The sequence below is a fragment of the Nanorana parkeri genome, unplaced genomic scaffold (genome assembly GCF_000935625.1).
Source record: "Nanorana parkeri isolate BGI_ZX_2015 unplaced genomic scaffold, ASM93562v1 scaffold2146, whole genome shotgun sequence".
NCBI classification, from domain to species: Eukaryota; Metazoa; Chordata; class Amphibia; order Anura; family Dicroglossidae; genus Nanorana; species Nanorana parkeri.
Window position 1 is genome coordinate 22906 of NW_017308414.1, and position 15072 is coordinate 37977.

The 15072-nt window shown below is 37.7% G+C and overlaps 1 protein-coding gene across 1 annotated transcript; it reads right to left on the reverse strand.

Moving 5' to 3' along the window:
- Positions 1-279: 279 nt before the first annotated feature.
- On the reverse strand, positions 280-13214 carry LOC108800859 (olfactory receptor 476-like). Its single transcript, XM_018572840.1, has 2 exons — positions 13113-13214; positions 280-1230 (listed from the first exon to the last, which is right to left on the reverse strand). Exons 1-2 carry the CDS (start codon positions 13212-13214, stop codon positions 280-282), a joined length of 1053 nt encoding a protein of 350 aa, XP_018428342.1.
- Positions 13215-15072: the final 1858 nt, after the last annotated feature.

Below are 15072 nucleotides of genomic sequence, written 5' to 3' on the forward strand. Positions count from 1 at the left end.
AGTCTAGTTTTAAAATTAAACATTTCCATCCTTCACCAAATTAAAAAAGTAAAAGGCACACAAGTTTCAAGAACTTTGCTGAATTCATTTTTCAAGCCTTAAAAATCACGTTTTTAATAAACTTTTGTAGAAACATACACTGCCACATAAAAAGGTTACATTTAAAAGGAAAAAATACAAATGTTTTCCAATGTATAAAATTATTTGCTACATTTTGAATATAAAGTTACCAAATTATACAATTACACATTGTATGTCTGGTTAAGTAATTTGCAAATTTTATTGACTACAGAAGTGCAACTTCATAACATTGTTGATAATTTTTCCTACAACTTTTTTCAAGTCTGCATTTCTCAGGCTGTATATAATTGGATTCATCAGAGGGGTGACCACAGTGTACATTAATGACACAAATTTAGTTATATTCCATGACTGCCCCCTACTAGGTATCAAATACACAAAAAGTAAAGTACCATAAAAGATGGACACAACAGTCAGGTGAGAACTGCATGTTGAGAAAACTTTCTGTCTCCCACTCATAGTTGGGATTTTAAAAATTGTGAAAACAATATAAATATATGATGCAATGATGACAAAAAATGGGATGATGGCAAAAAATATGGTTGACAATGTTACTAATAGTTGAACAAGAAATGTACTAGAGCAAGAAAGTTGTAAGATTGGGTCAAGATCACAGAAGAAATGGTCAATAATATTGGGACCACAAAAATGTAATTTTGAGATGTCTGAAGTATAAGTCAATACCGCTAAAAATCTTAAAGTCCAACTCGTGATAATCGTGATCCAGCAAAACTGATGGCTCATTAACAAACTGTAATGTAACGGCTTACAGATGGCCAAATATCTGTCGTAAGACATCACTGTCAGTAAGAGACACTCTAAAGTGATTGAGACCCCAAAGAAATACAACTGGGTGATACATTCAGAAATGGAAATTATGGTAGTATTTTCCAAAATGGCATTGAGCATGTTAGGAAGAACATCGGTTGATAATAAGATATCTGATAGAGCGAGTTGGGAGAGGTAGAAGTACATGGGAGAATGGAGGGTTTTGCTGTAGGACACCATTGAGATAATTAGAAAGTTTCCACATATTGTCAGACAATAAATCAAAAGAAATACAAAGAATACCAAAAATGTTAAACTCTGTGGAGTCTGAAGCCCTAAGAGGTGGATAGTAATGATGGTTCTATTTTGCTCATCCATGGCCTAAGAACAGAACAGAAACATTTTATAAACAAGGTTTGTCGAGCCAAAGAAAAATATTGGAGCTGAATTTTAAGAGAGAGGAGAAGTGGGGCAGGGCCGAAAGAAAGGAAAGATAATAAGTATGTAAGAAGAAAGAGGAAAGGCAGCATGATGACAGCCAATGATAACTAAGTAACAAATAAATGATGAAAATTACCCCAAATATTCAGCAATAGGAGCAATAAAGAGACAGAAGCCACAACCTCCAATAAACTAACTCCAAGACCCCTAATGTCATCACAGACAGTGCACAGTCGGCTTCTTCTTCAGTCAGAGCAGCCTTGGGCCGACAACACTGAACCTGGAAGTGCTCAGAGCTAAATATCTCTTGGTCCAAAGTACTGGATAGAAAATCACCAGCACCCACAAGGATAAGAGCATGAGTTATTGTTCCTTTTATTGGAATCATGCCACATGCGTCATCCAAGCCAACTTTTCAGGGTCATGCAGAGTCAAGAATTCACACTCTTATCCTTGTGAGTACTAGTGATTTTCTATCCAATACTTTGAGGCAACACGGCGCCATCCATGTCATCACTGTGAGCACAACCAATAGTAACTTCAAGGTCACAATGTAGTATGCAGTGCAGGTGACAACACTGGTCCTGTGTCCAGACTACCCAGGGGCCATCAGCAAACAGGCATTTATTGATCTCTTGCTGCTTTCCATCCTGACACCCACCATGGAGGTCCTGGGCACCCAGGAGGAACAGGTAACTCCAGGACACATTGCCAGGGGGGTTTAAGTGGTGGGGGTCCTTTACATTTAAAATTGATCAGGTGTTCTACAGCTGCCCAAATCATTTCTACTACATAGCTCGAAGCCGGGAGTGTAAAGGAGGCAGGGACGTGCTACATAAACGTTTTATGATTGCAATTTTGTGTGAAATGTGTCAATGGAATGGCGATATTGTTGATTTTGTGTCTTTACTCCCAGTAAACCTTCTCATTACTGCAAGCAGCTCCATGGTTCATTGCTTCATTATGCTGCACTGTAACTTAAGTAACCTTTAAAGGCTGAGTTTAGCTTTCAGACCATGTATCATGTTACACCTATATTTAGGGTGTAACATGGTCACAATGAAACCATCCCAACCCTCCTCCTGCAGCCCCACTTACCTGAAATACGGGGTTCTATTTCCTGCAGGCTGTTGTTAAATCTCTAAAATGGTGCAGCTGTGCGTCGCTCCACTCACACAGCCGTGTCATCCATTCATAGATCCTTTGACAGGTTCTGTCTCTGGTCACCGGACTTGTAGTCCATTCATTTTTCCTTCCGCTTATGTTACTGAGTTTTTGTACTTTTGTAAGGTAAATAAAGGAAAATGAGAGAGAATCTGCAGGAGCTAGAATATTGAACCTGCGATCCACCGGTTATGGTTGTAATGCTTTACTGGCTCCAATGCAAAAAAAAAGTAATTCATGCTTATATTTCGTTTATGAAGTGTACATTTAATACTTTATTAAGAAGATGGACTTTACAATTTAAGTCTCCCTTTGAAATATTGATTTAGACTGTAAAAAGAGAATTAGTACAGTTTTCCTTAGCAATCAGATTATTTTTAATGAAAAAAATGAGTTACAGATTTCTCTTCTTGTGTAATTGCATTTAACACATTATGGGAAAAAAAAACATGACAACAATAGGTGCATTTTATCTAGCTATGATTTTACACAATGCGGAAAGCTCCAGAGTGCCAACGATTTGCAAAATATCACTCAAAGTAAGTAAAGAGAAAAAAAGTGTGCAGATGAAAAAAGGTTTTACTGGTTTAAATGTTTTTATTGCAATATGTTTGCTTTTAAAACAATCTGACAGATATCTATCAACCAACAAAACACCAAATGTTAATTCATTAAAATAATAATAATAATAATAAATATCAGCTTATCCATTATCATTTGCCCTGTAAATGTTGAATTTTCTGTTCGTAGAGTATTGTGGCTTTTATAGATAAGCAGAATAAATTACACTGAACTCCAGGGAGTAAGGCATGATCAGTGATATTGCCATGGGATTCATAACTAATACATGGGGAAATTACTTTAGTTGTTTTTTCTTTCAGTGGATGACTTAACTATTTATTAACAGTAAGCCAAAACATGGGAGTACATGAAGAAATGTTCTTGCTTTCTACTTTATAAACATGATTTCAAAATATACCTTCTGTGCCATAGTGGTTAGCGCCTCTGCCTTGCAGCACTGGGGGTCCTTGGTTTGAATCCCATCCAGGTCCCTTTCTGCAAAGAGTTTGAATGTTCTCCCTGTGTTTGCATGGGTTTCCTCTGAGTACTGGCTTTCCCCCTTACTCCAACATGGGGGGCTACTTTTGTTTCCCGTGGTCCCTGTGTGTGTTGTAAAGTAGCCACCACTCCAAGCTCGCTCCCGGGATGGACTGCAATCTCAATACAAATTATAAAACTAAACATGAGATTGGAGTCCATCTCAGGAGGGAGCTTGGAGCAGTGACTACTTTACAACACACATAGGGACCATGGGGAACAAAAGTAGCCCCCCTCCAGAAGGAAGGGCAGCGTCAGCACCAATTCAGAGATGAATTGAGGATCTATAGCCAAGTGATAGACAAATAAGATACATTGTCGTTAATAGTTAAGATACTTGCATGTATTTTTACGATTTAACTCCTTAGTTTACTGTCACTGTAATAATTCCAGATTTAAAGCATACATTTGTATAATGAGACCTTATTCTGCACACTGCCTTTGCTGTTTGCCCATCTGGAAGGTGTTCAGAAGCAAAAGACAGATAGCCAAAAGCACTTGTCCAGAACAGATAACTGGAAATCTCCCAGTGGACCTTCCCTTCTTGCAAGGGCTCACCCAATCCTAATGGGCTGAGCAGAACTTAATGTTCCAGCCCAATGTCCCATCCTAATACTTTCATGCTACAGCAAATTCAAGTCAATCTGATGACACTTGTTTACTCTAGTAGCCCCTTGCACAATTTTTTTGACTATGAAAGGCTGCTTGTGTAGGGCACATACATTATAGCCCTTTTATATTGAATGTAAGTGCATTATTACAGTCACATGGAAAACAATATAGCACTGGAATATATTCTTTACATTATTTCAGGGGCTAAGCTACTCTAAAAAAATCCCATTGCTTTTTGGCAGTCCTGAGGAGACATAGATACCGTGTTTCCCCGAAAATAAGACACTGTCTTATATTTTTTGGCTCAAAAAACACACTAGGTCTTATTTTCGGGGTAGGTCTTATTTTTGTTTAATGTATAACAATCCAAAGTTAGTGCAAATCCAAATTAAATAATCCAAAATGGCAAAGTTAAGAATAGGGTGATCAGGGCAATCAGGGAAAGCTCAGCTTATGCGGCTCTGCTCCCTGTGTTTCTGCCTCGCTTCCTCTAGCGCTGGCTTCATTGGCACCGCTGATTCTCTCCAGCGGCTCTTCAAGTTCCCCCTTATGCCACCACCGGCCCTGGGAATGGTCACAACTAGGTCTCATTTTCGGGGTAGGTCTTATATTTTAGCAATTCCCAAAAATAGCACTAGGTCTTATTTTCGGGGTAGGTCTTATTTTCAGGGAAACAGGGTATTAATTATAAATTCTGATTGAAAACAGCAACCCATCTTTAAAAATCAGTGGAATATGAGAGATGTGCTTTGTTGGAAAAGGAGCACCAATTATGTTTATGTTGCCACCGTATAAAATTATTTCCGAAATTACAAATGTAAAGTTACCCAATTGCAAGATCAACGTTCTTTTAAAGAAAATCCAATGAAAAAGGTTTGAGCTGATTTTTAGAGAGGAGAAGGGGGAGGGCAGAGAGAAAGGAAAGAAGACTGGGAAGATGGTATCAAATAGGTCAGCAGTATAAAGGAGATGAAGGCAGGAAGACATGGGGGAGGCGGCACAATGACAACCACTGATGTCTGAACTGAACTAAATAACAAATAAATGAAAAGGATGACCAGAAATATTCAGCAGCAGGAGCAATGTCAACTTTGCACTCTGCTGAAGCAGACTGAGCACAGTCTGTGCTCAATCAACTTCTTTCCTAGCCAGTCTGAGTAGAGACCATCCAGGGGAGGTCAGCAAATGGGTGTTCATTGATCTCCTGCTGCTCTCCATCCTGACATCTGACATGGAGGTCATGGGCACCCAGGAGGAACAGGTAAAATTCCAAGAAACATGGCTGGGGGTCAAGCGAGGGGCACTTTAAAGCTGAACCCTGGGCAGAATTTTTCTTGAACCTTACTCATCTACCCCTGTGTTCAGTTATACTCATCTGATCCTAGGAGCCGGCTTGCTCTTAGACTGGTTCCTGGAGCCTCTTTCCCCCCTCCACTCCAGCGGCCTATGGTCCCATTCTATACATAGTGTATAAATGTGAGGATGCTGGGGAATATTTCAATGCTGCAGTACAGGAGAAGAGAAGTTTCAGGGACCAAAGTAGCAAGTAACTCACTACCTGTCTCAGGGTGGCTCCACTCTATGGCGGCACTCTTGGACAGCAGCATTATCACTAGGTGGAGAAAAAAATGTTAGATAGACTGGAAGGTTTAGATGGACTTGACTAACAAATGAAATCTAATCTACAGCTAACACATATCAGACAGTTAATGCATCAGTTTTTGTTTCCCCTTTTGGAATGAAGGTTTTACAAAAATGAATAAAAGCTGACAAATAAAAGCACACCTGTCAGTGGTAAATGGTTTGTCTCAAACGTCTATCTGCCACATTTGCTGGACAGCTTGGTCTGTTAAAGGAAGCTGAAAAACAAACTTACTGGACAGATCACCAGGTGAAAATGAAGGGAAAAAATGCATAAAAAAGAAAACTATTGCATCTAAGAACTGGTAAGCTACAATATATGACATTTTTAATTTTGGGTTTAGATAGTCTTTAAGTAACCCCGAACTCTCCCTCTGAAATATTTATTTAGACTGTTAAAAGATAATAAGTGTTTGCAATGTACCGTTTTCCTCAGCAATCAGTCAGATTCCTTTTCATGGGAAAAATCAGTAACATTTTCCTCTCCATGGGTCATTGTATTTAACACATTGCTGATAACAAGCAAGAAAGAAAATAGGTACCTGTTCTCTAGGAATAATAACACACAAAGTCAAATGTTCTTGAGTGCCAAAAATGGGCAAAACATATTTTAATGTAAGTAAAGAGAAAAAAAGATAGCAAAAAGTTTACTCTTTTAAACCTTTAATTGCATTTTTTTTCTTTATAACTGTCTAAAAATATATTTCTATCAACCAATAAATGTAAAATGTTAAATAATAATAACAATAATAATAATAATAATTCAGCTCACCCATAAACATATGCCCTGTAAATGAAGTTTCTGTTCATAGAGTATTGTGGTTTTTATAGATAAGGAGAGCAGATTACATAGAACTCCTTAGAGTATGAATTGTTTAATTTATTTTCATAATTGATATATGGGGAAATTATTGTTAGATTTTTTTTCTTTCAGTGGATGACTTCTTAACTGTTTATTAACAATATTTCAAACCATTATATTTTAGTGATTGGATTAGCATGTACTGTAAGCCTTTTCACTTTGATCACTGTCCAGAATATTGTATGTGGTGACCATTTGTTTTTTTTTCAGCAGATTAAAAGCATGCACCCCTAATCCTCCTGGAATTTGTATAAATGATAGAACCTTATTCTGCACACTGTTCCTAAGGTTTGCACATCTGGAAAAGTGCTTAGTACATATGGAAAAGTGCTTAGTACTCAGCTATCAGAGGGAAGGCCAAATTTACTTACTCGCTTTCACCATTCATAGCCCTGATCACCATATTTTTGTGCATGAATACAAGTAGACTTTTCTACATGGATAAGTGTGAATTGTTGTACATTAAAAAAATAAGACCTACCCCAAAAATAGGACCTAGTGTGTTTTTTTGATCCAAAAAAATATGACAGTGCCTTACTTTCGGGGGAAACACGGTGTGTGTGTGTGTGTATACTGTATATATATACAGTGCTCAGCATAAATAAGTACACCTATTTGAACATTAAGATTTTAATCAGTATCCCAGTGAACACTAGAACAATTTCCAAAATGTGGCCAAAACCGAGTTTTATAGAACATTTGTTTAGTTTATTACATGAAAGTGAGGTTAATAATATAACTTAGATTACAGAATCTTCAGTTTTACTCAAATTAGGTGAAGCAAAAATGAAGATACCCAAAACTACTACATCTAGTATTTGTAAGGACAGCACCTAGTCTTCTAGGCATGGACTGAACAAGTTGGCGACCTATTGCAACATCTATCTTTTTCCATGCTTCAAGAACAACCTTTTTTAGAACCTGGAAGCTGGATGGAGAGTCATGCTCAACTTTTCTCTTCAGAATTAGGCAGAGCCTCTAGATAGGCAGAGCCATCAGTCACTCACGCAGCTGGGCGGATCCCGACGTCCAGGTCGGTATCCGCTCCGGCTGCGGCGTCTCAGTATACCGTGAGCTGTAGCTCACGGTATACTGAGCCTAGGGTGACGGGAGGACGCTAGTTTGTGTCCTCCCGTTACCCTAAGGAGAACTATGGGGAAAAAACTGACCCCATAGTTCTCCTTTAAGTAACGCCCTTTTATAATCTCCTGTCTGCTGGACACCTGTGTAATGAATCATTATACTCACCTGTAGCTGAATTCTTGTTCATTCGGATTTTGTTGTCTAAAATTTAGCTTTGCTCCCATGACTTTCATTGGGGTGTATTTATTTTGGCAACATGGTCTTGAATGGTTAGATGTAATGAAGTTCTTCATAAAAAAATGAATGAAATTAGTTTTCATTATAAAACCTTATATTGCAACAGATTTTTTTGGTAACTTTAATAGGTATAATAGCACCAGAACATCAGCAACCACAACAACATCATTTGTGTGTGCAAATTAACAAATCTTGCAATCAATAACCCGCATTTGTAGGAGCATTTTGCAGTATAGTGTCCCATAGAAAATGTTGATTGTGAAAGTAAAGTGAAGGTTTTCTATATATATATATATATTGTGGCAGTGCCGGGCAATGCCACGGCATAGTATGGCAACATTGACACCAAGGACTCTCAGCCAAAGGGGCTGAGAAGGTCCAGAATGTAATTTTCAGGTCCTTCCAGGTTTTCCTAAATGTAGCTGGTATCTGGAGCTCTGGAGATCTCTTAGAGCTCTGGGTGGGATGAGATCTCCAGTCCTGGGGCCTGGTGTTACCAATGACCAGCTTGGGCTGATCAAGTGGCTGAGAGCAGCCTTATTAGAAGCCAGCTCAGTGCTAATAAGATATCTGACATAGCAAGCTGGGAGAGGAAGAAGTACATTGGAGAATGGAGGGTTTTGCTGTAGGACACCAGTGTGATGATCAGGAGGCTTCCACATATTTTCACACAATAAAACAGAAGAAATAGAAAGAATATGAAAAATGTTACAGTTTGTGGAGTCTGCCGAGTGGCTTACCTGAGCCGAAGGCATATGCTTCGGCTCGACTGAGCTGAAGTGAAAGCCTAAGCGAGGAGAAAGGCCTGCTGGGGGGTCTCATGGCTGGCTCCACCCAGTTGTAATGACAGATCAGCGTCCCCAAATGACCTGGGGATGATGATCTGTCATTAAACAATAACAGCTGGGCGGAGCTGGCCATGACATCACAGCCGGCTCTGCCCAGTTGTTATTCATTGGCCGGGACCTGCTAGAAGACTATAGCAGGTGCCGGCCAATAGGAAACAGTTGGGCAGAGCTAGCTATCACTGCTAGCTCTGCCCAATTGTTTTTTTGCTTTTCTTTAAAATATCTTTATTTTTTTTCAATTTTACTATTTGTTTAAATTTTTTAAATATTTTTTCAACTATTTTTTTTTTTAATATTCATTTAACTGTTTTGACATTCAGCACGGTACCCTGGAGCTGCTGAGCAGAATAGCTGAGCTGAATGCCATCCGAATGAGCCGTACAAGCCAGAAGTTAATAGCCGAACAGCGTTCGGCTCACTTCACTTTGGCTGGGTTATTCACTCAGCTTATTCGTCAGCTTTGTGAATAACCCCCTTTGTGTTTCTTCTGTATAGTTCCTTGCCCATTCCACATTCATGTATTTTTTTACATAGAAAAGGGTGCCTGGTGTGAAATTTCATTAGAGTGTATGTCAGGGCAAAAACAAAAAAAAGATATAGAGTGTATGCAGTAAACCTCTACAATATGTGCACATGTCCCCAGTTTTATTCCTTGTAAAGACCCTGCAAGTACAGAGAAATAACTGTTCATCTGCCGGAAATGCACTCAGCTCTTAATTTTGTGTTGGTTTGTTTTTACCTCAAATACATAAAAAGCATTATCGCAATGTAACATATCACCAGATCAATATACGGTATTACTAGATCTCTTAGAGATCTTTTTGATGCTTGTATGTACCCAATTTTTATACAATGAATACGTTTGCTTCCATTGCTGGATTGTGCAATTATCTCATGTTTGGTTGAAATATCAGTCATGAGCTGGACTTACACCTAGCTGTGGATTGCGGGCAAGCATGGACCAGCCTGGAGCAATGTTATTGCTTTGCACATTAACACAGCAGTTTTTATGAGATAGAGTAGTCTCTGATGTAAATGCTGTACTGCTCACTTTTCTTGCTGCAGATGAAGCTGTATCTAAAGACTTGCTGTGCAAGTATCTCCCTGCTACTGATTAATTTATTCTGTGTGTATCTGTGCTTCTTACACCTCTCCTGCTGCTTCTAGAGCCTCACTCCACCATCATCAGTTCACCAATCATTAGGGGGCATGCAATACATACTGAAATGTACTGACAATTAAAGCATGTGTGAATGAACGAGATACATTGAAATCTTGCAAAATCTGTTTAAGAGCGGAGGCAACCATGCAAATAATTTGATTTGTTCTTAGCAGTAGTTAATAGTTTGGTACTTACAGTGGGGATTTGCAAAGTTTTAGGTATGCTTTGCTGAAGACTATTATGCATTGGGTGTGCAATAATGATTCTTTTTCAACCTTGGGATCATATAGGTGCAGAAGACAAACTGGATTGCAATATGAGGTTGTAAAATTGTTTTTATATTTCTTTGAGAAGGGACAAAATGTATCTGTTTACTTATATATATTGAAAGATCTGTGAGTCTCAGAGCTTTATGGGTTGTTTAGGCATCCTAAATCTGGTGTTTGTGATATATATTTGTTTTGATATACAAGTGTCACTGAATAATTATAACTCACTATTTTGTATATAAGGAATGGTATACCATGTTCTACTAGTAAGTGTAGTTGCTATACTGTATATACAAGTTAGCAACACTTTTATTCAATACAGATAGATGCCTGCCCTGGAGATTTTTTTGCGGTCTTTTGCTTTTATTACAAGCTTTAAGATAAATACATAAAAACTTATTTTGGTAATTGTTATTTCAAAAATTTTACATAAATTATTATCTGCTATATATGATCCATCCTGGACAAGGTATTTGAAAGTGGGAGAATCGCGAATGGTTTGTTATTGTATAAATCAGACTTCCCCCAAATGTGTTCTCCCCGCTAAAAAAAAAAAAGCAACACATGTAACTTTTTAGTGTTCTGTCAGCATTCAGCCTTTTCACCAAGTTATAAGCTGCCACAAATGGCCTGTGCACATATATGACTAACCAGGTATGATGTGCATCTATCACCATGTGTATGTGAGAAACCTAAGTGACACATAAGCACTGTCCACAATCCTGCCTATACGGTGTGCATGTACAAATATCATATGCAAGGCAAATAAAAACAAAACATAACAGTATTTCAGTATTTTAGCTTGCACATGATTGGATGATGAAGATAAGCAGATCTTTACCACATTCATTAAGCTAGGGGAAAATTCCCTTGCAAATTAAAAAAATACAAAAGTAATAGTCTATTTGAGTTAAATTGCATTCCTTTTACATCTACTTAAAAAAATTAAGTACTGAAGGGTTCAAATTCTAAATAATAGTAAGTCTTGTAGAATTATTATTATTATTATTTATACAGCGCAGACAATTTTACGCAGCGCTTTACACAGTGCACATTCAAATCAGTCCCTGCCCTCAGGGAGCCTTAAGTTGAGTTAAGTTAGCTAAGAAAGGGTATAACCTAAACTTCAATCTTTCTGAACATTCCTAGACAGAAATTGGATTTTTTTTGCTTGAGTTTACCAGCAGAATTTCATTACCATGGAAAGTAGTATCAAAATGAAAGCTTCTCACTATTTTATCAGGAAATCAGAACAATTTATTTAATAACCCTTGATAAAAACAGCATTTTTATAGTATCATAGACACAATGAAATATATTTTAGCTGAAAAATTACACTAAATAGGATTGTCAACCTTCTAAAATGATTTCCAGCATTTAATATTTCTAAATTCAAAGTTGAAATGAAAGCTAAAAAATGTGTTGATAAATTTTTGTGAGTGTGCCATGATGCCTTTCTACTGTTTTATTGTTCAAAGCCCATTTCGTGTGCACCTTACTGTATAACTGGCGACAAATTGTTGAGTGAGTTTGTCATTTGTTTTGCTTGATGCATTTTCCTACAACTTTTTTTAAGTCTTCATTCCTCAGGCTGTATATAATTGGATTCAGCAGTGGGGTGACCACAGTATACAGCAATGACGGTAACTTAGAAATGTTCCATGAATGTCCTCTATGAGGTACCAAATACACACCAAAAATAGTGACATAAAAAATGCAGACAACAGTAAGATGGGAGCTGCACGTTGAAAAAGCTTTTTGTCTCCCAATAATAGATGGGATTTCCAAAATGGTGATTATGATATAAACATAAGATAATGTGATAACAAAAAATGGCACGATGGCAAAAATGACACTCAGTGATGTTGTTTCTACTCGAATGAGAGTGGTATCAGAGCAGGAGAGTTCTAGGATGGGGTCAAGATCACAGAAAAAGTGATCAATAACATTGGGACCACAAAACCGTAATTTGGATATGGTTGTAGTATATATAAATACTGATAAAAAACTTAAAGTCCAACATGTGATAATTATTATCCAACAAAACCGATGACTCATTAACAACTTATAATGCAATGGTTTACAGATGGCTAGATATCTGTCATAAGACATCACTGTCAGAAGAAGACTCTCCATTGTTTCTGCAGGGGCAAAGAAATAAAGCTGGGTGATACAATCAGGAAGTGAAATGATGGTAGTATTTGCTATAAGAGAATTGAGCATGTTAGGAAGAATATCGGTTGTAAGTAAGATATCTGATACGGACAGCTGGGAGAGGAAGAGGTACATGGGAGAATGGAGGGTTTTGCTGTAGGACACCATTGTGATGTTTAGGAGGTTTCCACATATTGTCACACAATAAAACAAAAGAAAGATTAAAAAGATCAAAAAGTTTATACTTTGTGACGTCTGAAACCCTATTAGGTGGATCACATTAATTATAGTCACATTTTTCTTATCCATAATCCTTAACATTTATAAGCCAGTGATCAGTGAAGTCAGTGAATCATCTCAACCTAATATAAATGGAGAAGAGGCAGCTAGAAGGAAGGATGAACAACATTATTAATTAAAACTCATTGTTTCCTGTGGCAATTGTATTTTGAGACATTATGAAGACCAGCAGTGCTTTAAAAAAATGACTTACCCAGATCACTCCATAAATCAATAAATCAAAATTCAATTTCTGTGTACAAATTAGAGATCAATTAGTTTCCATGCCTTACTGTACTTTACACATTGCAGATAGAAAGAAGAAAGTTGTTTTATGTTAGCCAGTAATATAGTCCATGAATTGTTTAGTGGTAAAATGGGCAATTCTTTACCCAAGGTCTGTGCAATCTTACCTTGCAAATATTTTGCTCTGTGAATAAGTCCTCATTCACATGGATGTTCACAGCCCGGTAGAGACAGGTGCTGCATGAAGCCATGGGCAGCTGTCTGCGCATCTCTATGACAGGAAGCAGCTAAATGTGGCTACAAGCTGACTCACACTTGCACATCCATACAGGCATGTTCTTATACACAGACTGTCTCTGCAGATATCTGCACAGAGGTGCATGCTGTACAGCTGTGCATGTCCATGTGAATGTGGCCTAATAGCTATAACTAACAACAGAAAAAGCACAATTCCTCAAAGATTTATAGTAATAACCCACACTTAGATCCGATGAATACTTTGTTGGAATACTATGCACAAAGCATTGGGGCTTTCATATGTAATCAGAATGAATTAGAGTGTATGTGAACACAAAATCTATTTTTCAGTATGTTTGGCATAATATCTTACTGTAAATATAGTTTGTCTTAAGCAAATAATATTTTGTAAAAAAGTTCTTACCTGGAGATTTTGCCAGTAACTGCACTTCCTATAACAAGCTTAGAACATTAAGCAACTGCCTCGCAACTAGGCAATCAGAGTAGTCAGCCTGCAGTGTGTGCTCCTTTGGTTGGCCATTAGGCTGCCCAATGACCAACAGAATAAGCCTGCAGAGCAGGCTGGCAGCAATGTTGGCAATTTTGAGTTGTTGGTCTAAGGTTGCCAGCCTGCAATAGGAAGAACTGTCACTGACAGGATTTCTAGGTAAAAACATTTGCAAAAGATTAAAATAAAAAAATTCAGAAAACTGTATGCAAGGAACATGATGCCAAACATACTGAACAAATAGTTTGAGAGTTAAAATACACTCTAAATGGATCATTAGATGTAATGAAGTTATTCCTACAAAAATGAATGAAATTAGTTTTCATTATGAAACCTTATATTACAACAGACAGAGTGAAGCGGGCGGTTATGTTCAAAGAGCCCCTCAAAAGTTCCGCACGTCAGACATCGCACCGCAAGGTTTATTGAAGTTTTATTTAGTTGAAGGTACTTGATGTGTATCCTATGGACCACAGACTTAGTACGGGGTAATGCGGTGCCATGAATGACGTGGAGGGCTCAGGACTCTTGTCTTGCGCTACACGTCAGGCATCTCGCCGCAGTGCGAATGTAATTTATTGTGTGATTGAGCTGTATTGCTATGTGGTGTTTATGCGCTGCGTCGCAGTACGAGGTAGAATGTACCCCGATTGTATAGCTTGTTTTTGTATATTTTATTACATTAATAAAGTATATTTTTCAATCAAAAATAGCACCAGAACATCAGCAACCACAACAACATCATAATGCAGCACATATTAGGCAAGCAAAATTTAGCAGATCCAAAAAAATACTTGCCCTCTAAATAGTGAAATTTCTCATTGTACAGAATACCTTGTCTTTTATAGGCAAATAGAACGAGGTAAGTGGAACATCTGGGAATACAGAGCACATCGTAATATTTTCATGGGACTTATTACTATTGATATACAGTATAGGGAAATTATTTGTTATTTTTATTCAGCAGGCCCGGGGATTAACTATGTATTAGCAGTCAGAAAATGTGTTAACTTAAACCAATGTCTTGGCAAATTTAGAATTGCACCATTTGGGCCACTTACTTTTGCTCCAATACATTGTAAGCTCTGCTAAACAGGGCACACTCAAACCTTACTCCTTGTTACAGACCGCATGATAAAATAAGCAAGGGCAAGGATAACCTGAAATGATACATTTGCATTGTGTGCCTTCATGTGTATGCAAACATGTAGTCTTAGTGTGCTGTGCAGGAAGGACATCCAAACGGCGTAGCTTTTTTTGCATCCTGTCTCCTTAAATTGCACCATAAAATGCAAATGGCAATTTATTTAATGAAAAAATTATAAAAAAAAAAAGTGACTATATATATATACAAAACCCTTTAACACTTACACGCGGGGGGG

Coding starts and splice junctions, on each gene's coding strand:
- LOC108800859 (XM_018572840.1), bottom strand. CDS start 13,214: ATGCGCAGACAGCTGCCCATGGCTTCATGCAGCACCTGTCTCTACCGG. Junction 1,231..13,112: donor CAGAGCAAAATATTTGCAAG/GTAAGATTGCAC, acceptor TTCTGTTCTTAG/GCCATGGATGAGCAAAATAG.